The sequence below is a fragment of the Castor canadensis genome, chromosome 15 (genome assembly GCF_047511655.1).
Source record: "Castor canadensis chromosome 15, mCasCan1.hap1v2, whole genome shotgun sequence".
Lineage (NCBI taxonomy): Eukaryota > Metazoa > Chordata > Mammalia > Rodentia > Castoridae > Castor > Castor canadensis.
Genome location: NC_133400.1, coordinates 82,055,722 through 82,079,143, shown reverse-complemented (window position 1 = coordinate 82,079,143; position 23,422 = coordinate 82,055,722). Strand labels below are relative to the sequence as shown.

The following is a 23,422-nucleotide window of genomic DNA, read 5'->3' as shown; positions in this document are numbered from 1 at the left end:
ACATTTGGTTTGGGATAAGAAGGAGACGTGTGTATTGGGGTTCACAGGCATTTCCATATATAGCGGAGCCACTGTGAGTTGCACCAGTGTAAAAATGGCCTCCAGAAACAGTCCTCAGCCCCTGATGGTGACTGCATTGTCCATGGGGGAGTTAGAGATCTCGCCATGATACAACTCATCTTATGGCACCTGGCTGTGGAGGAAGCTGGCTAGAGAAGAGGCAGAAGGTTTAAAACCAGTCCATGGAGAAATCTTCCAGTCACCAGACTGGTAAAATTATAGTTCAGTTCTTATAACCCCTAGCCAAAGGTGGGAGGTTTTCCCCACCAGAAGTGTATATAATAGACAGTCTATGCAATTATGAAGCATTTCATAATTTTTTCTTCATTGAAGGAAATAGAATATAATTGGATTTTCCACAATTCCTGTGTCCAGAGGGCACACACCTCTAGCTTGATTCTAAGCAGCAAGTGTGTTCTGCAACAGATCATATATGAAAGACAATTGAGAGGAGTCTTCCCAAATCCTACAACAATTCCAAATTCTCACAGCATTTCCAGTGACAAGCTGTGAATCTGAAAGACACCCTTCTGAACTCACTGCAATGAAAGGACAATTTTGATCTATTCTGCTAAAGGAAAGACTGCCTTTCCCTTTCCTTTTCTCTGTGGAATATATTTTTTAAATGATGGTCTCGTGAAGAAGAGGGCAAAGTGTGGACAGTGCAAATGTGCGGGACGGAAAAGATAACTTCTATGGCATGTGTTAGGTGCCTAGTTGATAAGCTTACGTTATTTTTCTGGATTGTTGGTGATTCGGATTGTGAACTTTCTTATATTTGCAGCTTGTGATTTTGCTTTTACATTTATGTTTGTTTTAGTTATTTCCCTTCTAAAGCTCCCCACCTCCAGGTAAGGACATTTCAGTTCCCATGATTACCCTTTGCTTGGGAAAGTAATGTGATAAAGGACAGTATAAGAGACACTTGAGAAAAGTGGAAGTCCCCAGAGTTGTGGCATGTCCCCAGACACTGCTGGAGGACAGATATCTGGAGGTGAGGGATTCTACCCAAAGCTGGAGCTGAGGCCACTGTAGAGAAGGGCACTGCTGTACTGAGCAACAGACCAGAGCCTCTTCCTCTTTCCAGGGATGGACAGGGACCATCACGTTCATTCTTGTGATAACAGAGGCAGTCAGTGTTTACTAGGTGCCTCTGGGTGCCAAACCCTGGGCTTAATTTGAATGATCTGAGTTAATCCTCACGATCAGCTTGTCAAATCATTGATCGTGACTCTCATTTTCCCCATATGCTGGGGATTGAACTCAGAGCCCGTGTGTGCTGTACAGTCACTCTAACACTGAGCCACATCCTCATTGGTTAGGTGTCACCTGATAGTCTTCATCCTGCATGATGCTCTATGACTGATGATGGGGTTACATCTGAATTAATCCATCACTAGTTAAAAGTATCAGATTGTCAGCCGCAACCCTCAGACGTTATTATTATCTAAAGTGGGGCTCAGGACATTATATATAATATATAAATACATATATACCTATATGTAAATATGCATATTTATATTATATTATTTATTTATATGTATACACTTAAATATATTAAATACATATGCTTACATATTTACATATAAGTATGTATATAACTAAATGTACACATATATGTATAAATACATATATATATACACACATATATATAAAACAAAATGAAAGTGATGCTTCACATATAGGTCAGCTTTCTTATGTTCATAAATTGTGATTTTCCTTTCACATCTAATTTTATATAATTTTTAATTATTTCCAATTCATTATATATATGTTAAACTTTATTTGTGTTAATTCTCATTATCTTAATTGTACAGATTTATAGTGTATTCCATACATGTATACAATGTCTACTGAAAGCATCTGGGGTAATTCCACGTGCTCCCCCACACTGTGATTCTGATGTTCCACTTGGGCTTTTGTGGGCATCTACTTGCTGCCTGACAACAGAGTGAGGCTCCTTTAGCTCTGGCTGTCTGTCTATACTGTATGTTAGAAACACCCAGAAAGCTTTTAAACCATCCCAACACCCAGGTTCCAGATCAATTCAATCTGCCTCTGGGGCCAGGGCTGGGAGTAGGCGTTTTTAAGATCTCTCTGGTGAATCTAAAATTCATCCTGGGATTGACAGCCAACACTTTAGCCAATGGAGAGCCTGTGACCCATGAAAACATTGCTTAAGCAACATACATAAAAATGATCATTAATCACTGTACCACTAATAAATAAATGTACTTTTGATGAATTTTCCCAAGACAGATAACAGTAAGAATACACTACATTAAAAAACATTTCATATTCATATATTTGTAGCACACTTTCACAGATATCCCATTATTTAATCACTACCCCACTCTGAGGCTCTTATTCCCATTCGAAAACGGCAAAAATAAAGAGCAGGCAAGATAAAAAGATGTTTTGGGCAGTTTTCCTTGAGCAAACTTATTCTCTGCACTTCTTTCAAAGCTGCTCTTTGTTGAAATGCAATTATTTGTGTCCTTGACTCTTTCCCCATGAGGCTATGAGCAATGCAGGATGGATCAGTATATTACTTTAAACTAGCCCCTCTGGCCAGACATGAGAGTTGGAAGCAGATAGAAGCTTCCCAAGTCTTGGTAAGACTTCTCTGGAGAGCGTTCAGACCACCCCTGGTCCAGCGTTGCTCCTTTGGCTTTTGGCTTTCTTACCTTCTCCCAACCTACTCAGCTTGATTCTGCCAGGTCCTGTTAACCTAACCACCTGGGTTGGTGAGCTAGTATAGACTTGCCATCCTGGCTTTCCCTCCAGCAACTGATTTTCTGACCCTCCTGTGGGAATTACCTCCCTGCTGCAAACAAGGTTGAGCCGGCTAGCGGCATCTGCTACCTTAGGCCAACCGGCTTGCTTGGCCAGAGCTGGGCCATGGAGTGGTAGAAGGACTGATGTACTCTGTGAGCCTCAACCATTCCTGACAGGACCAAGCACACACCCACTGCTCAGCAAGTGTCTGCTGAATTGAGTTGAACTGTGCCTGAGCAGGATTACACGTTTTTCCAGACTTGGTGGCTTCTGTGTTCTCTTCAGTATACTTAGTTAGGATGTTAATGGGAGCTCTGAAAATGCCCCGTGGTGGTGGAGGAAGAGGGATTGGCTCCCCCTGCTCACTTGGTTTTGAAGTTCAATTTTTAAGTAACTTGATGAGACAGGAGAGAAGACAAACAGGGAGATGAAAAGGAAGTGGGAGGTGGAGGCAAAACAACAGGCCCCCAAACGCATTCGTAATCACAGCAACAACTAGAAAGATGAAATCATCCCGATAAAGTGATTACCCCAGATACCAAGTTGGAGGACATTTGACTCAAAACGCAGGTTTCAGAAAAGCTTCAGATGGACGAGTCAAACTGTGTTCCTGCTCGAATCTCCCAGTTATGGAATTCCCCCCCCCCCCCCCCCGCAGAATTCTTTCAGATTCACAACTTGTCATTGGTAATACGTAAAATTTTTGGAGGGTTGCCAACTTTGGGAAAACTTCCCTCAAGTTTCTTTTATATATGATCTCTGCGAGACATCATTGCTGTTTATAGTAAAACTATTACTACGTGCCTACCGAGTGCAAATCTCTGGAAAATATCATCTCCAGTAAGCCTGCCTGCCCTTGGGTAGATGGAGAGATAGAGACAGGGGTCCTGGGGGGCTGTGCCTGGCTATGAAAACAACCAGGCACCTTGGGCAAGGCTTCCAAGGAGCTCTCCCTTTGATTCAAGCCCAAACGTTCCACACGGGTGGGGAGGGTGTGTGGCTACACAGTCCTGAGTTGTTTAGATATTATGGCTCATTAAGGGATTATACACCGCCAAATTACACCTAGAAATACAAAGGCAGCTGTGCCTGCTGGGTGCCAAACGGTGTGGTAAGCCAGCGAACAAGAAGAGAGGGCCAAGCCTGCTCAAGTTGACTTAATGAAATAAACCAGGTTACAAAAAACTGTCAACCCAGGCAAACCAAGTGACACTCCTTTCAAGAGCCAGACCAGGCGAAGTGCTCTGACTTGCCTCTTTGCCTTCCTTCCCCTCCCCAGTCAGCTCCCCCTCTCAGGGTGGGCTGGGTTGTCAGGACTGATGTTCCCTGGCTAGCAGAGATGTGGCTTAATGCCACCAACCTGGACTGGTGGTGACTAGGGAAAACGATTGCTTTTGTCTACCTTTTTGAAGTGCTCAGCACCCCAGCCATTCGACTCGGAAGGGCCACCTTCGTGTCCCCTCTATGTCAGGGGGGAGCTCACTGGTAGAGTGCTTGCCTAGCATGTGTGAGGCATCTTTTTTTTCCAGATTTGGGTGCAGGCTATGTGCAAATGTCTGACTCCAGAAGCTTCTATGTAGGCCACCAAAGGGAGAGGGAGATGGGGAAAAGACACAACTTTGTTTCTTAGTGCTCTTGCTCAGGTGCCTCCTGTTCGACACAGCCCCACTCCACTTACCAGCCTGTCATCACCCCAACTCACCCCCACACATGGAGAAACCATCAGATCTGTCTTTGCAAACAGAGATGTGGCTTTATTCACAGGGCACTGTCATTTCTTCATTGTGTGACTTGGAACAACTTACATCCTTCTGTAGAGTTTCACTAACCTCATCTCTCAAACGGTGCCATCCTCACCTCCTTCATAGGGCTGCTTTGCACATGGAACTAGATCACACTTACTGAGCATCTCGCCTGGTACCTGACACCCTGAAGAGGATACTCAACTCATGTTGCCTGGCTCTCTGTTTATCACAAAGCACTTCAGAATCCTAAGCACATGTGCCAATCATTTATGCTACTCTCCACCACTCCCCATCCCCACCTCACAATGGGAAGAAAAGTAAAAGGAGCTTGGGCCCACCTGGTAGACAGCCCTGGAGATGCACCATGGTTTCAGCATCAGCTGCAGGACCCGAAGGTCCCCCCCTCGGCAAATCCTCAGTGCCTGGCAAGTGAGGTCCCAGCTACATGGCAGGTCCTCAGAGCCCAGCAGCCTGGCAGCCATGCCAGCTCCGGGCCCCGCCTTTGCCCCTCTGCTCCCTGGGCTGTGTTCTTCTAGTAACTCAAAGTTCCAATGCCACCAAGATTTAATCGGGCAGGGAAAAAATGCAGTCAAAATAACTCTGTTTCCTCTTCCTCTCCTCTCTCCCTACCTACCCTCTCCACCACCCTCACTAATCTTCAGAGACTGTTTTCCCTCAAGAATTAGCAGAAGGCTCCTAAATCAAACATCCTCTCCCTGTCTCTAGGGACTCACCAGGCACAGGGGAAAAAATGAACCTCCGTTTGTAGATAATCGCATATCACTGCCTCTCAGCTGACTGGTCCGGACAGTCAAGTTGACTCTTTTGGCAGGTCAAGAGAGAATTTAGGGAAGAGCACAAACCCAGAGACATTCCAGAGTGAGAAAGCAGAGGGAAGAGAGCTCTGGCCTTCCCTGCCAACATTCCTAAGGCATTCCATCTATTTTCTTAACTCTTTAAAACTTGGAGAACCCCAGCATTTCTGTGAGGCAAAGCAAAGTCCAGTTTCACATCGACATTGGAAAATGGCTATTTCTGTGGGCAACTTGGAAAAACACCAGTCATTATCTTTGGAAATGTCCCAAATTTAGGATTAAAAGGTCTGTAAGGAAATTTATCTGATAGATTCACATCCAAGATTTTGGAGGAAAATGGATAAGGAAGGTCAAGACCTCCTATCACACTTTTTTTTTTTCTTGAGGCTTTCAACAAAAACTCTTTGGCTATTTTATGGATAAATCACATGTAGAATTTAGCCCGAAGGAAAGACATTCTGTTAGACACATGACAACTCTTTGTGATTCTGACAGAGTCCTTTGATTGGTACTTACTTTAAATCATGTTTTAGAAGCACATCTGTATCCTAATTCAATAGATTTTATAGCTAAAGGTGAGAGTCCAAAGCTGGAAGGGAAGGGGAGGACAGGGGACAGCACAGGTCACCACACCATTTATATAATTAAGGGATTGTTTAATCATAGACCTTCTGGACTGCATAGTCCTGAAAAACCTGGCTATTATGAAGACTCTTTTCTTCTGTGCATTCTATTTATTATTAATTTACTTATTTATTTTCTTCTAGTCTTTAGTATCAGAAGAACCACAGATCGTAACCTATGAACTTACTGGAGTGTCCTCAACTCAGACATACCTGAGATTGATCTTGACCCTACGGCTCCCTGCATGACTCTGGACAAATCGATTAACCTCTCCAACTTTATTATCTGTAAAATGGAATTAATACCTACCTCATTGGCTTGTTGTGAGGATTAAATGAGATAACATACTGCCAATGAGTCACCAGGGCACTCACCATGCCCCGGTTCAAGAGGTTCCCTACAACTGACGAATGAAAGTCTTAAGATCGTTTCAAAATTTGTGTGCCTCTCTAAATCAGGTTCTGTTAATCCCCTTTCTCCTTTTGCTATAGATCTGTGCATTAGTCTAACTAATACATGAAGAATATTTTCATTTAGACTCTTTTTGGTGAGCTTTATCATTTTCCCATGAATAATTGCTTTTGGGTAAAACACTATTCGTGATTTTATTCCTGGGTATGATCTTTTATTTCCCCATTCTTGTAATAAAAGTTGGGGTATACTAAGGAATGTGCCTTTCTACAAGCACCCCATCAATGGATGCAATTTAATTAAATGGGGAAGGAAGGAAGGAGGGAGGGAAGGAAAAAGAGAAGAAGGAGGAGGAGAAAGGGAGAAAGAAACTAAGTTTAAAAACGGTATGCAGTTAGAGGCATGGCTCAAATGTAGAGAGCCTGCCTAGCAAGCATGATGCTCTGAGTTCAAACCCCATTACTGCCAAAAATAAAATAAACAGTATGTAGGAGACAATGGCTCCATTAATGTTAGCTAACTGCCTTGGTATTTTCAAGGAAACACAAATGTAAGACATATGATAGTTACTTTCGCCTGTGCACCCTAGTGCTCTCTATCCTCCAGGGAATTTGGCTGTAAACCAGAGTCTTATCTGAAGCATGTATTTATGGAACAGATAGGAAATGTCTGAAGGCACTGTTTTATTCTATTATTAAATAATGTGGCTTTAAAAATATAAAAAAGTTAAATATGTATTTAGCTTATGGTCTGGGAATTTTTAAAGTATAAAGGTGACTTAATAATTTAAAAAAATGCCTGAATATAAACATGAATTTCTAAGGATAGCAAGATTTACTCAAGCTGAAATCCTTCCAGCTTGATGCTGAAAATCTGGGCTCTTCTCTGAGCCCGTGGACACCTAGGGTGAAATGACTGCACCAGTGCTGGTGGAGGGTCCTACTGGACCTCGCTGCCCAGTCTCTCCAATCATCGCCTTGATTCTGCTCTTGCCTTTTGGTTGCTAATTCAAACCATGACAAGGAGACTTCCCCAAGGACCTCTGATAGGCTATGCAAGCAAATGTCACAGCTACCATCAACCAAGACACACTGCTCTCTTTTTTTTTTTTTGTGGTGCTGGGGATTGAACCCAGGGCCTCAGGCATCCGAGGCAAGCACTCTACCACTAAGCTACATGTTGGGCCTTGCCCTGCACTTTGAAAGGTCATTTTGAATCCTCAGAGCAATTAAATACAATCTTCTACAGGACACATCTTACAGAGGAGGAAGAATGGCCTGTTGTGATAAACCAGGGCTTATGACCTGGATTTGTCTTCCTGATCCTCAACTCCTTTTAATCACTGTCATTATTCTTTTCTTGCAAACAACAGAAAAGCGAGGTGTGGGCAGTCTGTGCTTACACAGTTGTTAAAAAAAATTTAGGAGTAATGGAGCAGGACAAAGTGAGTGATCTCTTTGGTGTCTGAAGGGTGGGAACACTACTCCAGAAACTGGGAAACCAGAGTTAGGAGTTACCGCAATGCCACCTCCTTTCCCAGGGCTAACATTTAGTGAGCTGGCTCCATGGGGTTCGTTATTGAATGGGTGCCTATTATATCCCCTGGGGAGCATCACAAGGAGAAACTGAAGTATTGGTCCCAGGTTCCCAGATTTGGGAAGGACTGTGAGGCTGGGAATTCAAAATTTATGGCTGTCTGGGGAGGAAGGCAGGCATGGCTGAAACAAGGAGTTCCCACCCAGGGACGGAGCAGAGGTGCATGGACCCTGAATGACACAGGGGACCACTGCCAGCACTGATCTCGTCTCACCCTAGACTCCATTCCTTGGTCCAACTAGTCTGCTTTATGTTTGCACCTCTGTGTTCTGTCCCAGTTCTCAGAAATTCCTGTACTGCTTTTGTTAAAACAGATTTTTTTTTAAAGTCTGATGCTGGGGGTAAGACGTAATACTGCTTGGAAAAACTTAGCTGAAGAGCACGTGTAGCATAATTATGCACGAAAATTGCAAATGCATAAATACACAGGAAGTAGTACACACAGAGAGAAGTATATTTATAGCAACCGAAGAAATATATTCCTAAGTGCAATCTAATGTAACCTACCTTAGTCATTCAGTGATTAGGACTGTCATCTATTTGAGAAAATGTCAGCCATAAGATCGAGTGGAGAACTCCTTTATGACAGGCCAAGTCAGGTACCAGGAAGCACAAATGGCAGTTTTTAAAAGATGCTCTTGGATGTGTTTTGTTACTTTGATTGATAGGGTCTGGAGGTAAAAGGTGGGTTCTCCAACATTAAAGCCCAGTGTAATTGCGGTCTAATAACCAGAAACTTCTATTAGGAATTAAGTCTAAGCGAGTCATTCTTTTGGAAGAACTAAAGAAGATCACTAGGTGGCTTATTCCCATGGAGATTGAGAAGGTGATAGGAAAATGAATGACCCCACAACAGTCTGAGGACAGGGATAAGATCAGAAATGCCTGACCGCCATATTTTCAAGTTTTGTAGAAAGCAGGTTTCTTTGGGGTTTTGTGTTCCATTAACAGACATACTGTGTTCCCATGCCACCTGTAGACCTCTCCAGTTCAGCTACAATCCTCACTTTGATTCTTCATTTCCCTTCTGCTCCCAATACAGGGCTCAGACAGAAGTTCAAATCAATGACTCATCTCTTCCTTTCCAACCACCCAAAGTTTGTGTCACGAATTCTCCACATGCCATCAAAATACTGGGAGGGACAGAGCTGGAAGCTTTTCTCTTTAAATGAAGGTGGCCCACAACTGTTTGTTAGTATTCTTAAAAACACACAAAAACTTTATTGAGTTATAATTTATATACCTTGAATTTAACCCATGTAAAATATACCATCCAATGGGTTTTTTATTATATTCATAGGATGGTAGAATTGTCAGTATCATCTAATTTCAGAACATTTTCATTAACCCCAAGAAGAAACCCCATACCCATTAGTTATCACAGTCACTCCCCATTTCTCCTCCCACCCAGCCACTGGCAACCACAAATCTACTCCTGTTTCTATAGAAACCTTTCCTGGACATTTTATATTAATGTAGCCCTTTTATGTCTAGCGCCTTAGCATATCTTCTAGGGTCACCCACGTTGTCATAAGTGTCAGCACTCCATTTCTTTTTCTTGGTGAATAATGTTCCTTGTTTGAACAGACCACATTTTTCTCTACACATTCATCAGTTGATAGACATTTGGTTTGTTCCCACTTTTGGCTATAATGGATAATGTTGCTGTAAGCATTTGTATGTAGGTTTTTGTGTAGATGTGTGCTTTTTTCACGGAATGGAATTACTAGGTCATATGTAAAGCTAATCTTTTGAGAAAATGCCAGAACATTTTCCAAAGCAGTTGTATCATTTCACATTCCCATCGGCAATCTATGAGGGCTCTAATTTCTCCACATTCAATCTTGTTATTGTCCATCATTTTTATTTTAGCATCCTAGTAAGGAAGGAATGGTAGTGTTCTTTTGGGAATGGGGTCCTGGGGATTGAATTTAGGGCCTTGAACTTGCTAAGAAGTTCTCTACCACTTAATCCATGCTCCCAATCCTTTTGCTTTATTTTTTTTTTTTTAGTCTGCTTTTCAGGACCAGCCTCAGACTGCAATCCTCCTACCTCTGCTTCTGAATAGCTGGGATTACAGCTGTGCACCATCATGCTTGGCTCGAAGTGGTAGCATTCCTGCTTTTCTAATTAAATTCTATTACCTGGCTCTTGCTAACTTCTGACCTAGGGTAGGTGGGCAACAAACAGATTTTGGGGGGCGGGACTGCTCTCCCTCCTGATTTAGCCCTGGGCATGCTGCAGCTGATAGACGTTGGGGAGGCTAAGGCTGGAGAACAGAGGAGGATAGCATTCCCTCTTCCTTCCCCAACATCTCCTTCCCCAGCCCCTTCTGCTCCTGATACTCTCACACCCCAAATCCAAACACTTCTGGAAGTTACCATTTGTCACTTTATAATCCCCATTCCAACTCTTTGGGAAAAGGATATTTAGATATAGCACTTGTCTGATGAAGTGAGTGGGTGATGTGCAAACTCCAACCCAAACAATCTTTTAAAATCTGCAGGCACTTGGGGACTGCTCCCTAACACATTTAATCCCATATTTGGGTCTGGAGTATGTCCCAGCTCTGACAAAGAGTCATCATTCATTGCATCATCATTGCTCGACCTAAGAACCCCAAAGACCATTTATATAAACGCTAGGGGACTCACAGTGTTCACTGGGGAGGGGTGATAGGAGAATAACTTTTTAAAAAATGCTTGTCTGTGTATTTAAAAATATTTTGGGTCCCTGGGAAAGTACGAGAAAGACATGAGCTGCCCTCTGGCTTAAGCACTCCAGAGAAACAAGCCAAGAGCTATGTTTAGAAATATTTTCACCCAGCTCTACAAACCATTATACAAGTGATCCTTTGGCTATAAAAGTGATGTCATCTATCCATTACCCCCGTTAGGAAAGCAAGTGCTCATATACATCCCAGGCCCCAACAGAAATAAAACCAGAGCTGCCTGAATTAAATCAGTCCAGGCTCTCAATCAGAAATTAAATGCTTCAGCCTTCCTTAATCTCTGCTTATTTGGTTTCCATGGGACTCAGTGACCAAAAATGGGTTTTGAGTATACATTTTGCAAGCATATGTTTATGTGATCACAGTCTTAAGTGAAAAAGACACTTGCCTTATTTCATTTAGGGGTTACAAACGCTCAGAAGGGCAGTGATCCTGGGGCTTGTTAATAGTAAAGTTATAAAATGAAGGTTATAGTCACAAAAAGGAGCTAGTTACTAGAGAAACGGTCTTCACAGCCACTTCCTGTCTACAGAGGAAGAGAGTGGGGTTAATATTCACAGGAGAGTTGCCTCCAAACAGGAGCCAAGGAAAGGGTAGTAGATTTGTCTAGAAGCTGTGGAGAGGTTTGAGGTCAGCTCATTGAAGGGAAAGGTGATGTGCTGAGGAGGACTAGTAGAATTTGGAAGAGGCAAACAGGGATAAGAACACTTAGTTCCTACATATAGCTTCAATTCCTTGGAACCCTTTACCTGATCAGGGGTATTATGCTATTTATGATAAGATATTAGGGGTTTGCCCCCTTGTTCCTTCCTATTATTGCTTATACTCTCTCTACAACAAAATTAGAGATAAGGGCAAAATAGTTTCTGCTGGGTATTGAGGGGGGGAGCGGGAGGGGGTGGAGTGGGTGGTAAGGGAGGGGGTGGGGGCAGGGGGGAGAAATAAACCAAGCCTCGTATACACATATGAATAATAAAAGAAAAATGAAAAAAAAAAAAAGATATTAGGGGTTTGCTTTTTAATAATGGGCCATTCATTTCTAGTAGAGTCTCTTCTCTAAAATGTCTAACTTAGCAAACTTACTTTTCTTTCATCTCTAGTATCTTGATCTTAATGACAATGTAATGATTGACTAAAAGAAAATTTCGTGGTACTGGAGATGGAACCCAAGGTCTCATGCATGCTAGACAAGTGCTCTACCACTGAGCTGCATCCCCAGACCTCAAAGGTATACTATTTACAAAAGCACAGGCTGTGCCTCTTCCTGCTGCTCTTAGGTGATCTTGCCTATAGGAGGTCTACCCTGTTGTAGCTTAAACTCTTAACAGGTAGCATTGCTATTCCTCTGCTTTCAACTTCTCAAAGAGCAGGTGTACGGGGTCTCACCCTACATCCCCTTCTTATTTAAAAATAAAAAGTCACACATATGGCCAAGACAAGGCTGGAGGCGTGAGGGACAGGACTGGAATGGCCTGCTCATGCAGGTGGGGTTAGTGCAGCTGTTGTAGGTCAGATGTGATTTGGTGACCTCTTGAATATGGAAAGTCATTTTCTAGGCTACATTTTTTTTTTTTTTGGTGGTACTGGGGTTTGGACTTAGAGCTTGGAACTTGCTAGGCATTTTCCCCCCACTTGCTCAGAATGCTTTTCTCGAGGGGAAAAAGAAAGCAGAGGTGTAAAGAAAGACTGGCCATTCAGAGTCTAGCTGGGAAACTACTAAGTGTGATGTGTCCCACGCCAGGGCTGTGGGTCACAGTGTCAACTGAGTGCAGAAGTTGGGAGTCCAACAAACTCTTAGCTGTGTCTATGTCTGGAGGACTTTCTTCCAACATGACTGTGCTAAATGTCTTCTTAATTGTTGGTCATCACATTTTCTATACAGCCAGCCCTCCATATCCATGACTTCACATCTACAAATGAAATCAACCACTGATTGAAAGGATTTTAAAAATTGTATCTGTACCTAATACACACAGACTTTTATTCTCATCATTATTTCCTAAATAACACAGCACAGCAACTATTTACATAGGATTTATACTGTGTTAGGTATTATAAGTCATCTAGAGGTGATTTAAAGCATATGGGAAGATGCAAATAGGGTGTATGCAAAACTACACCATTTATGTAAGGTACTTCAACATTCATGGATTTTCGTGTCTGTAGGGGGCCCTGGAGCTAATTCCCATGGATATGAGAGATTGACTCAGGACACCTCACACTCTGAGAAGGAATTTGTAGGTAATAGGTTAAAGTTAAAAATACATATTTTTAATTGTTTTAGTAAAATTCCCTTAATCATAACAATAACAGAAAAAAAAACCAAATAAAACAATAAGCAGCCATGAATTATCTATGCTGAGTTGGTCAATGGGGATTGGTTTATCAATGAATGAGACTTTTACAGTGAATCCTTTGATATATACAAAATTGGGCCTGTTTTAGGATAAGCTTATTAATTTCATGAGTTGTCTAGACTTCTGCTAGTGAATTTAAGCTATATTTTCTCATTAAGCTCTTTTACAGATGAAAGTATTTATTTGGAGTGCTGTCTTTTGGAATCATTTAAATTAGTCTGACCAAAGGTGGTGTGGTCCTCTTTGAATCTATGACTGAACTATGGGTTAGAATTTGGCAATAGTCACTGAAAAGCCAAAAACCAATTACCCTGTGGTTGGAGGTCGAGACAAATTGTGGACATCAGGACAGTGGCTCAGGCATCCAGAATCATCCAGAATTTAAAGGTGAAGGTGAACCTGTGAGTCAGAACAGTCAATCAAAGTATCTGAGAATAATGAATCCAAAAGTGAAGGAGAAGGCTAGGAGCTAGGTGAACTGAGAGCAAACAGACTAAAAGAGTATGTGGAAGGCAAGCTAGGGTGGACTTACAAGAGGGTCAAGCAGGTCAGACCCTACTCTGTCCGCCTATGTCAGGGGATTTTATGTCCTTCCTATTAGGGCAGGAGTAAGGCTTCCAGTGGGGCATCAATGACCTGCAGGTGGAAGCAGGTAAGTGTGCAGGTGAGGCCAGGTTATCTGATTACTACTTATATCAGCCTTCTGGAATATTCTGTTTGCATCTCTTCTATGTCCTGCTGATTTCTGACAGAGCCAAGTGGCCCCTAGAAGTGAAATATTTACTTAACCTAAGGTGCAGTGTATCCTTGAGTTTGTAAGAGGTCCTTTTCCTTGTCATGAATAAAGCAAAGCTCATCCTGAGGCAGCTCTGAAATTGGAGAACCAGGAGGGCTAGGCATATAACCGATGGAAAGAAATGGAATACCCTTGAGCGATTTGAGAGAAAATGTAATTACACCTTCCTGGGCCATGAAGCCATCTGAAAATCTATAAGGAAAACTAGCTCAGGGGACATTGTCTGATTAGCCATGAAGAAAATTGCAGAATGAATTTTTCCCTTTGTTTTTAAGCCTCTGTCTAGAATAATTAAGGTAAACTTCCACTTGAGAGAAAGGGAATTGGATGGGGGTATTGGTTATTTCTTCCTTGTTGAAAAAAATGGTGATGGCTTCAGATTTGCTGATGGGCAGGTCTGAGATCTTAGCATTGGGCCCTCTCACCCAGGCTTGACCAATGCTGATGGAAGGACTGCAACTGGGAAGTGCTATGGAGGTGGGTTTGGCAGGACATCGACAACTCCAAAGCCCCAAATAAAGCCCCTCATCACCCCCATGCCACTTCTGACCACAGTGAAGCCACCAGTGGCTTTGGCCAGCTCTACTGTGTGGAAAAGCAGGTTTGGAAGACCTGCTGGAGTCCTGCATGTGGACAGCTCCTTCCCTAGTATTTCAGCCTAGTTAGCCATCTTCCCCTACCTGGTTCCTCCTTTCCTATGGCCCCATGGTTGCCAGCCCTGGCTGTCCATTCGAGCTGCCTAGAAGCTTTTGTAGAAAGCTTCTTCCTGGGTCCTGCTCCAAGGGATTCTCATCTTACTGGTCTGGAGAGGGACTTTGTATCGTTTTTAAGAAGCAGCCCGAGCTTTCTATTGAACAGCAGAGTCACAACACTAGGTCCCTAGGCCATTCCCAGTGGTCCCAGCACTTAGTTGGGGTCGATCACATGGAAGGACGCTTCACCCAGTAGGTAGATTCATGTTCTTAGCAAGTTCCCAGGTGACACTGGTGTGCTGGGGCCACAGGTTAAGAGCTAAGGATCTAGGCCCATACACTCCCAAGTTCTTGGGTTTAGGGTGATGGAGAGAAATAGAAACCAGCTGTGTCTGGCTCTGTCTACCATTTACTCTGACTGTTTACAGGCCAGCCACTTGCTCTCTGTAGTATCATGGATGGATGCTCCAGGAGAGCAGGTAGCCCATGGAAGGGGTTAATCTGTGATGTGATCCTTTCTCCATATACAGAATGGGAAATAAACACATGAAGCTCTGCCGCCCAACTTACTCCCGCTCCTCCCCTGAAAAAATTAAATAGTTCAAAGAAATATGAGTTAAAAGAAATAGAACTGTTTTTCAACATAAGTCCTACCTTACTGAATTGAGAAGGTGGAATTAGTAATGTGTACTTGTCCTAAATTAAACTGGTGTCTTTCTTTCCTTCTCCATCTTCCTCTCTCTCTCCTTTCCTCTCTCTGGATTGAGCCCAGGGCCTCACACTCAAGTGTTCTACACTTGAGCCATGCCTCCAGCCCTTTTCTTTTTATTTTGTTTTGACATAGGGCCTCACTAACCTTGCCCAGGCTGGCCTCGGACTGGCCTCACTTTTGAGATTCTCCTGCTTCTGGCTCCTGAGTAGCTGGGATTACAGGCATGTACCATCAGGCCTGGCCTAAACTTGTTTCTTAATGATGTAATATTTTGGTACACGATATCCCCAGTATCAGGAATGAAGCCACCAACCCAAAACCCTGACTCACTCCCTCCTATGTCCCTGTGAATAGGAGGTGAGAACATTCAGACGTTACCATCTGCCGCAAACAAAGAACATTTAGGCGCTTGTTTTGGACATGAGTGATGCATCCTTGGGTCACGTATTCATCTACCTTTCTCTGTCCATAAGGAAGACACACTCAGTCTTCTTCATTTCGTGCACACAAACCACAAATGTTGCTGATCTTGGAACCTGACTTCCCATTATTAAGGAGGACATCCTACAATTTAAGATTCTAAGCAAAGCTGAAAGTCTAATGATTTCAGAGTTTGCTTCCCACCTACAATTAACTAGGTCACAGCTGTAAGGGAAGAGAGAAAAAAATTACACTCCAAGGCAGGAGCTCTCAACCCCATCTGCGGCCAGAAACAAACACACTTGTTTCTCTTTTTCAAAGAGGGAACTCTCAATCCAACAGAAAGAGGAACATTTGAACAGGATGGAAAACAATACCGATGCAGAATCTGTTCTGATAGTAGGCAAGGTGGTGTCTCAGGCTTACTTTTCTAGTTGGTGTTTACAAAAAAACAGAGAGGGAATTACAAGATCTCCTATGGGCTGGAGATGGGGCTCAAGTGGTAGAGTGCCTGCTTGGCCAGCACAAAGGCTGAGTTCTAACCCCAGTACTACCAGAAATATTTAAAACAATCTGCTTTATATCTGTAGTCCATGGTCTGCCTCTAATTCACGCAGAGGGCTTTGCTAGGATTATACACAATCCAGAAAGACTCCCACTTGCTCATGCAAGGGCTGCAGAGTTTTTAAGGCTTAGATCTGTTCGAGACTGTAGGACTTCCACATTTGGCAAACATGAACTTCTCACAGAGACCCTTTGACCTTGGTGGGGCATCAAGAAGGGAAAGAACATTGTAGACTGTGTCATATTTTTAAGCGTCCATCCACAGAATCCAAGGACATGCCAATTTTCTAAGTCCCTTCCCTTCCCTTATACCACCCCTTGGGCCATGAGGATTTTTTTCCTCATTGAGTGGCTTGGACAGTCACTCCTAATCTTGCCTGAACATTCATATAAAATAGCCATGGTAAAGGGAATAGGTAGATGATGGGAAGAGATTTACAGAGCAACATCTGTCTGTCTATCTCTGAATCAAAGATAACAAAGAACAATGATCTATTTGAGTGGACATCCAGGGGGACACTCTAGAGCTTTGGTCACAAAGTGTCCTCCCTGGACCCCAGCCTGGGCAACTACTTGGGGACCTGTTAAAAATGCACAATGAATCTGCATTTGACCAGACCCACTAGGGTTCCTTTATACACGAAGTTTGGGAAGCAACTGCCTACCTTGACAGCCTAGAATAGTGGTTTCCAATGACTTTGTTTTCTGTCCTGTGTTCCCAAATAAAATCTTCCATGGAAATGCAGGAAATATCATAGAAGCTGGACTCTTTTGGGTAAGGCAGGGGTGAGGAGTCTAAGTGTTCCCAGTGGCCCCTGCCACCCCTAACACTTCACAGCAGTGGCCTCTGCTTCTATGGGTGTCACAGGAATCCCTAGTGCCTGAGCACATAGACCCCAACACAGGGTGGACAGGGGTCACTGCTGTGGGTCTTCAGAGTGACCAAGAAGGTCCTGGCACATTATGGGTATTCAGACAATATTAAATGATATTCGACAACTGATTTAACAACTGATCTTTTAAAAATTTTTTACTATTTAATTTTTTGGTGCTGGGGATGGAACCCTGAACCTTGTGCCGTGTGCCACACATGATAGACAAGTGCTTTATCACTAATCCACATCTCTCATTGACAACTGAGCTTAAAGCAAGGATATAAAGAGCTAGGGGTGTAGCCCAGTGGTAAGGTACTTGCTTAGCAAGTGTGAGGCCCTGGGTTCCATCCCCTGCACCACAAAAACAAACAAACAAAACAACAAGAATAAGTAGAGAAATAGAGTTCCCACATTCCAGGGATGGACATAGAAGGAGAAGTTAGAGACAGCTGGGAGTTGGTGCATTTAACATGAGAGGATGACAAGACTGAGAGGCAGAGAAATGGAAGTGGTCCTGTCCCTAGTGCTGCTGGAAAAACAAAGGATAGCCTATTACGTTTAAATTTCAGATAAACACCGCAGGACGTAGTTGTATTGAAGAATTACTCCCTGCTGTTCTGAAATTCAAACCTAATGATATCCTGAGTCTTCATTTGGCATTACTCTCTCAAAGACAGTCTCTCAGCAGCTTGGGCCCCAGGTGCTCACTCCAGTTTCCACTCCAACCAACTTCCTTCTGGAAAGGTTTCTGGATTCAGATGTCTGGATTCAAACCCAGGATCTGCCCCCAACAGTGGTGTCACCATGGACAAATTATTCCATTTCTCCACCCTCTGTTTTCCTCTTCCATGAAGTAGGGATATGAATACAAGCCAGCCTCCCAGGGCCCATCTGTGATCAAAGAGGAGCAGACCTGGAGAGGTAGCATACAGAAAGTTCTCATTAAATGTTCTTTCCTGTCTTGTCTACCCAGGCAAGGTCTTTGGATAGACCCAACTTCCTTTGGGCGTGAACTCACTGCTGGTCATTTTCTTATATGTCTGAGCCCAATCTGGAGGGGAACATGGGACCAAGGGAGAGTTAGGAGGACAGAGAGTGGTACCTGAGAAGCCACCAGGGGGCACTTTCCTCGGGCTGTCCAGTGGCCCAGTGAGGGCCCTTCCCTCCTTACCATCCCAGGAGCCGGGTCTGAAGTGGGCTAAGGATGGATTGAGGGAAAGGTATAGCTGGGTATTCGCACCTTGACCTTGGCTGACCCAGCTGAGTCCCTTCTGGGTAGAAGTGGGCCTCCTAGGAAGCTCAGCTTAGCAGCAGGAGCCCCAAAAAACAGGCAAGGTGTGCAAACCCTGGATGGTGACAGCTCACATTTCATGGTCAGGAGTTCTCAGAAACAGCCAGGCACAGGACCAGCACTTGGGAATGTGTTCATTCTTCTTCTCTGAGTAAACCTGATCTTCCACAGAAGCCGCTTAACCTCTCACCCTTTGTTCCCTCTTTCTGTTTACAAACAACCTCAGCTAGATGCTGGGTTCCAGTAACAGGCAGATCTTAAAAGTTAAAACAAATACAATAGCTAAGGTATCTGGAGGGTGTGTGGGATTCAAAGCTCCCTTGGTGGAGATATGGAGGCCAGGTTCTGAGGGCGCTCAGAGCCAGCATCCCTGGAACTGAACAATGGTTCCCAAAGTGCAATCTGAACCCTGCGGCTTCTCTAAAGCCGTGTCTTTGACTTTCCTCTTCTTCTTGGCTCCAGCTTAGGCCCTGGAGCAGCAGACCTTTCCCAGGGAGCTATTGTTATTTGTGCATCTGATAGTGGATGGAGAGCACACTACTAGCAAAGTTTCAAAGGAAAAGAAAAGAGAAGTACAGGATAAAAAGACAAAAGGGAGGCTTCTAGCATCCCCATGGGATCTGAAAAGCCAGAAAGGCCTCTTTTCCACCCCTCATCCTGTGTGCTTGGAGTCTAGAAGAGTCGACAAGAGCTGCAGCTCCAATTGAAGGTAGGAGACACAGTGAGGTGCACCCATGCCCTCTACCAGGGACCCCCCCCCCCCACAGTATTCTCTGTGCTTCCTGAGAACCCCTTCAACTAAGGGTGTGTGAAGTCCCTAGACTCCCCCAAGCACACAATGGGATGAAGTACAGAGCACCTCTGTGTTGTCAGACTGCAAGTGAATGCATTCCCTCGTGGGAAAAAGCACTGCCTTCTTCAGAGCCTGGTGTTCCCAGTCTCAGTTTACCTTGAAGCATTTCTGATACACCTGCTTGGACAATTGGTTCTGCCAAGGGAAAGGAAGTTGCATATTTTGTTCTATTTTTACTCCCAATTGACTAGGTTTCCCTTGTGTTGGTTTCCCTTACAGAACCAATGCAACAGAGCAGAAAGCTGGAGAATTCCACGCTGTGTAACAGGAATGCAAAATATATGAGCATAAATATCCTGCAGACAAGGAATGTAAGGGTTTAAGTGAGAAATTAAAGACAATAGAAAGTAGGAAAATGTGAGTTAAATATATGGGGGAAATGTCAAAAGGCAACTAGAATAAGAAAGCTACTGAGGTTTGTCCCCAACTCAACTTTGAGTCTCCTGGCAGCCAAAAAGATAAGCACATGGAACCACACACTTCTTATCATCTCCTGAAAGGAACCAACAGTGGAATTTATGAAAGGGACACTGAGTAATGTAGGAACTAATGTCTTCAATGGTCATTTTGAAAAAGCTTTGGAAGTGTGTTTACACTTCCAAAGACTTTCCAAGAATGATGGTAAGTCATCTTCCTGGTCCCTACCCTCAGCTCAGGCTGCGTGACATTCCTGAAGCCATGCCAGTGACTCATGAGTCCCTTCAAACTTTCCCTCAACCTCTGTTTTGAATCTGTTTCTTCTCTCCTGGCTTCTCTGGTCTCCGTCTGCTTCATCCTCAGTTTCTCCCATTGCATCTAGTGCTTTCAGACACATGAGTTGTTGGCCTGTCTGCGGGGCCTGTTTTAGGATCTTTGCCACTAGCACATTCTTGTGCCTTGCCTTGGTTTTATGGTCTGTCAGTGCTGCCCACCTCCATGCCCTGCTCAAGCTCTGGTCACTTGGCTGACTCTGGTTTGGGCTAGCATGGGTTGTTTCAGTGAATGTTAACATTCCATAAAGATGGATTAAATCTTAACTCCATCAAATAACTTCAGCAGGAGTTGAGAAATATGGTCCAGGTAGATTGGTATTTATTGCTAAATTTAATAAGGATTCAGAGTGGAGGGATTCAGGTAATGAGTGGGCAAAGTTCTCTTGGATGTCAGGTGTCCATCCCTAGGAAGCTTTTGGTTAAGTGCTGGAAAGTGATCAAGTCACAGTTGGCTAATGTGGCAAGAGGCAGAAGTGAGGCTATTCTGCGGTTAAAATTAAGGAGATAAATCTCTTCTCAGGCTGTGAGAGGTGAGAGCTGAGACTTAGAAAGGACGTTTGAGAAACCTGGCTTCATCCTGTGAAGCATCGTTCTATTTTGACACTAGGGGAAGATAAAGAGTTCCTGTGGGTGGAGCCAATGTTTTAATGAGCAAAGGAGCTGTGAATACTTCCAAGTTCTTGCTCACAGTACTTGGCTGACACTCCAGAATTCCACTCCATCTAGCATGGAAGAGATGATTCAGAATGAAAGGTTTTAGTGTGGCTGTTACCAGTCAACCACCTCAATCATAAAACAATGTCAGTTTGGCTGTCATGCAAGCGCTGGTTTTCAGTAGAACCACACTCTGTTGGTCCATACGTCCAAGTTAGCTGCAAAATCCACAGCTAGGTGGTAGGGTGATTGTTTCACTGGATGAAATGGTTTGATTTGGTCCACTGTGACTCTGGCAGACACCTGCCTCTCCCCAAAAAAGGATGTGGTTCACAACGAGCTATTCTACCAGGCAACAATAAGATCAGAGATTCAGCTGTTTCTTCTTTCTTTCTTTTTTGGGTGGTACTGGGATTTGAACTCAAGACCTCATGCTTGCTAAGCAGGTGTTCTGGCACTTGAGCCACAATGCCAGCCCTTTTTTACTTTTGTTATTTGTCAGGTAGGATCTCATGCTTTTGCCTCACAGCTGGTTTCAGACTACGATGCTTCTATCTATAGCCTCCTGTGTAGCTGAGATGGCAGGAGAGCCTAAAGATGCTGAGCTTGTTTGATGAGATGGGGTCTTGCTCTCTTTTTGCCTGGGCTGGCCTTGAACCACAATCCTTCTGATCTCTACCTCCTAAGTAGCTGGGGTTACAGGCATGAGCCACTGTGTCCAGCCTTTGCTTCTTAAGTCCTGGCTCTCTTGCTAGATAATAAAGCCATGCTCTCACCAAGGAAGATGCAGTCTTCTAATTACCCAGAGCTGGAGGACATGTACTCGATTTATTTAAATGTATTTTGTAATTTGCATTTGACATGTCAGAAGAGTTTTTTTTTTAAATAATATTCTGACTCAGTAGCAGGATTATAATGCCAGTGGCAGGGCCTGGAGATCTATTCCAAAATTCGCTTTCTGTTTTGAGATTTCTCCTCATAATACGAGGTCCAAAACAGAGGAAAGAGAACATGCAGACATTTGGGGTGCTCATTTTCCTGTAGAAGTAAAAAACTGGCACCTTGTGGGCCAAATGTGCCCTTACAAATGTCCGTCTTTCAAGATGGATTCGTTGGCCAGTGTGTAAAATTAACATATTTCACACATCTCTTTTGTTTCTCATTCACACGTGCACATATATTTCCTTAAATATAAGAAAAGTATGCAAAGGTTTTCTTTTGAAAAGCACGAAGATTACAAATTCCGTCTCCATGTCCCTGTGACAAGGTTGAGTGGGAGTGGCCTTGTGTGCAGTGCCCAGTCTCCAGTGGGGCTCCTTCCTTACTGCCCAACGGTTATAGTCCCTGCCTGCCAGCACCAGGCATTTGAGATTATAACGTCTGTATGAGACCCTATTTTATTGGACAACTAGAGCAAATGAAGGACTAACCTCAGGAGTTAAAATGAAAGCTTGGGCCCTAAGGGTGTCATATGAACCAGAAATAGACTCTTGAAAACAGCTCACTCCAGGATGGAGCGTGTCTGGCCCTGCATAGGCCCTGTTTCACGACACAGTATCCATGTTCTTTCATGCCATCTTAAGGCCACTTGATGGAAGGAAAAAGGTGGTCACAGAGTCCTAAAGACATCTTTGCTTATTTTGTGGTATGGTGCAACACTGCCAAGGAAAGAAAGGAGACCACCTGTCCAGGTATTCTATGGGAAATAAAGAACAATTAAGATGGTCTGGAAATGGATTACGTAGAGGAACCAAATGCCACAGGTATGGTATTGCCCCTCAGAGATAACACCAAATAGGATGACACATGGCCTGGGAGCCGGATTCTGGCTCCTGGTCTCCGGAGGCCCAATTCCCCAGCAAACTGGTAGGACCTTGATATTCTATGTGGCTGATTTCAAATCCAGTCCCCTTGTATGTCTCCTGAGGATTTTTATTTTAAATTATCTCTTGTTTGTAAATGTTCTTCCACGTGAAAACCAGAGCTGGGCTGAGCAGACTGAGGGAGTTCCACCTCTTCTCCTTCCTGTTAAGCAACTAGGTGACTTGTAAAGGGAAATCTAATATCAGCAGGTAGATTTACTCTCTGCCCAGGCCTTACTCTCATAGAAGGTGGCTTCATAGACGTCACCTTCTTGTGGCCTCACATGGTGGAAAGAACCAGCTGACTCTCTGGGGCCTTTTTCACAATAGAAGCCAGGCATGATGGTACACACCTGTAATCCCAGCTACTTGGAAGATGGATTTAGGAGGATCAAGGTTCAAGCTGCCAGGGCAACACATGAGAAACAAACTAAAAGCAAAAAGGCTGGGGGTGTGGCTCAAGTGGAAGAGCGCTTTCCCAGCAAGCACAAAACTCTGAGCTCAAACCCCACTAATATCACAAAAAAGGGCAACTTATCCCACTTATGAGGGCCAAGATCCCACCTCCTGATACCTGGAGGGGGCATTAGGATTTCAGCATAGGAATTTTGAGGGGACCCAAACATCCATACCATGGCATACTGGGTTGGAATCCTAAGGAGACTGATTCCAGAACCCAGAATGACACTTGCATTGCTGTCTACGTGGGTGCTACCTGACCAGGCAGCACCCCAGTGCAAAATCAAGGCCACACTGTATCCACAGAAGAGCTCTCTGGGAGCTCCAGTGACTGCTCAGCTACCCTCAGACCCTGGACTCTGTGTGGGGATGAAA

The 23,422-nt window shown here is 43.8% G+C and overlaps 1 protein-coding gene across 10 annotated transcripts in view; it reads right to left on the bottom strand.

The window, feature by feature from the left end:
* The window catches only part of Frmd4a (FERM domain containing 4A), a 601,438-nt gene that overhangs the window by 263,034 nt on the left and 314,982 nt on the right, over positions 1 to 23,422 (bottom strand). Inside the window, exon 1 of one of the 10 annotated variants that reach the window (XM_074056626.1) lies at positions 4,922 to 6,631. The exons of 8 other annotated variants lie outside the window; for them this stretch is intronic. In XM_074056626.1, coding sequence (XP_073912727.1) covers positions 4,922 to 5,065 — 144 coding nt within the window. In that variant the 5' untranslated portion in view covers positions 5,066 to 6,631. Of the gene's footprint in view, positions 1 to 4,921; positions 6,632 to 23,422 lie in introns of those variants that run through there. One more of the 10 variants, XM_074056625.1, reaches the window with a different exon arrangement.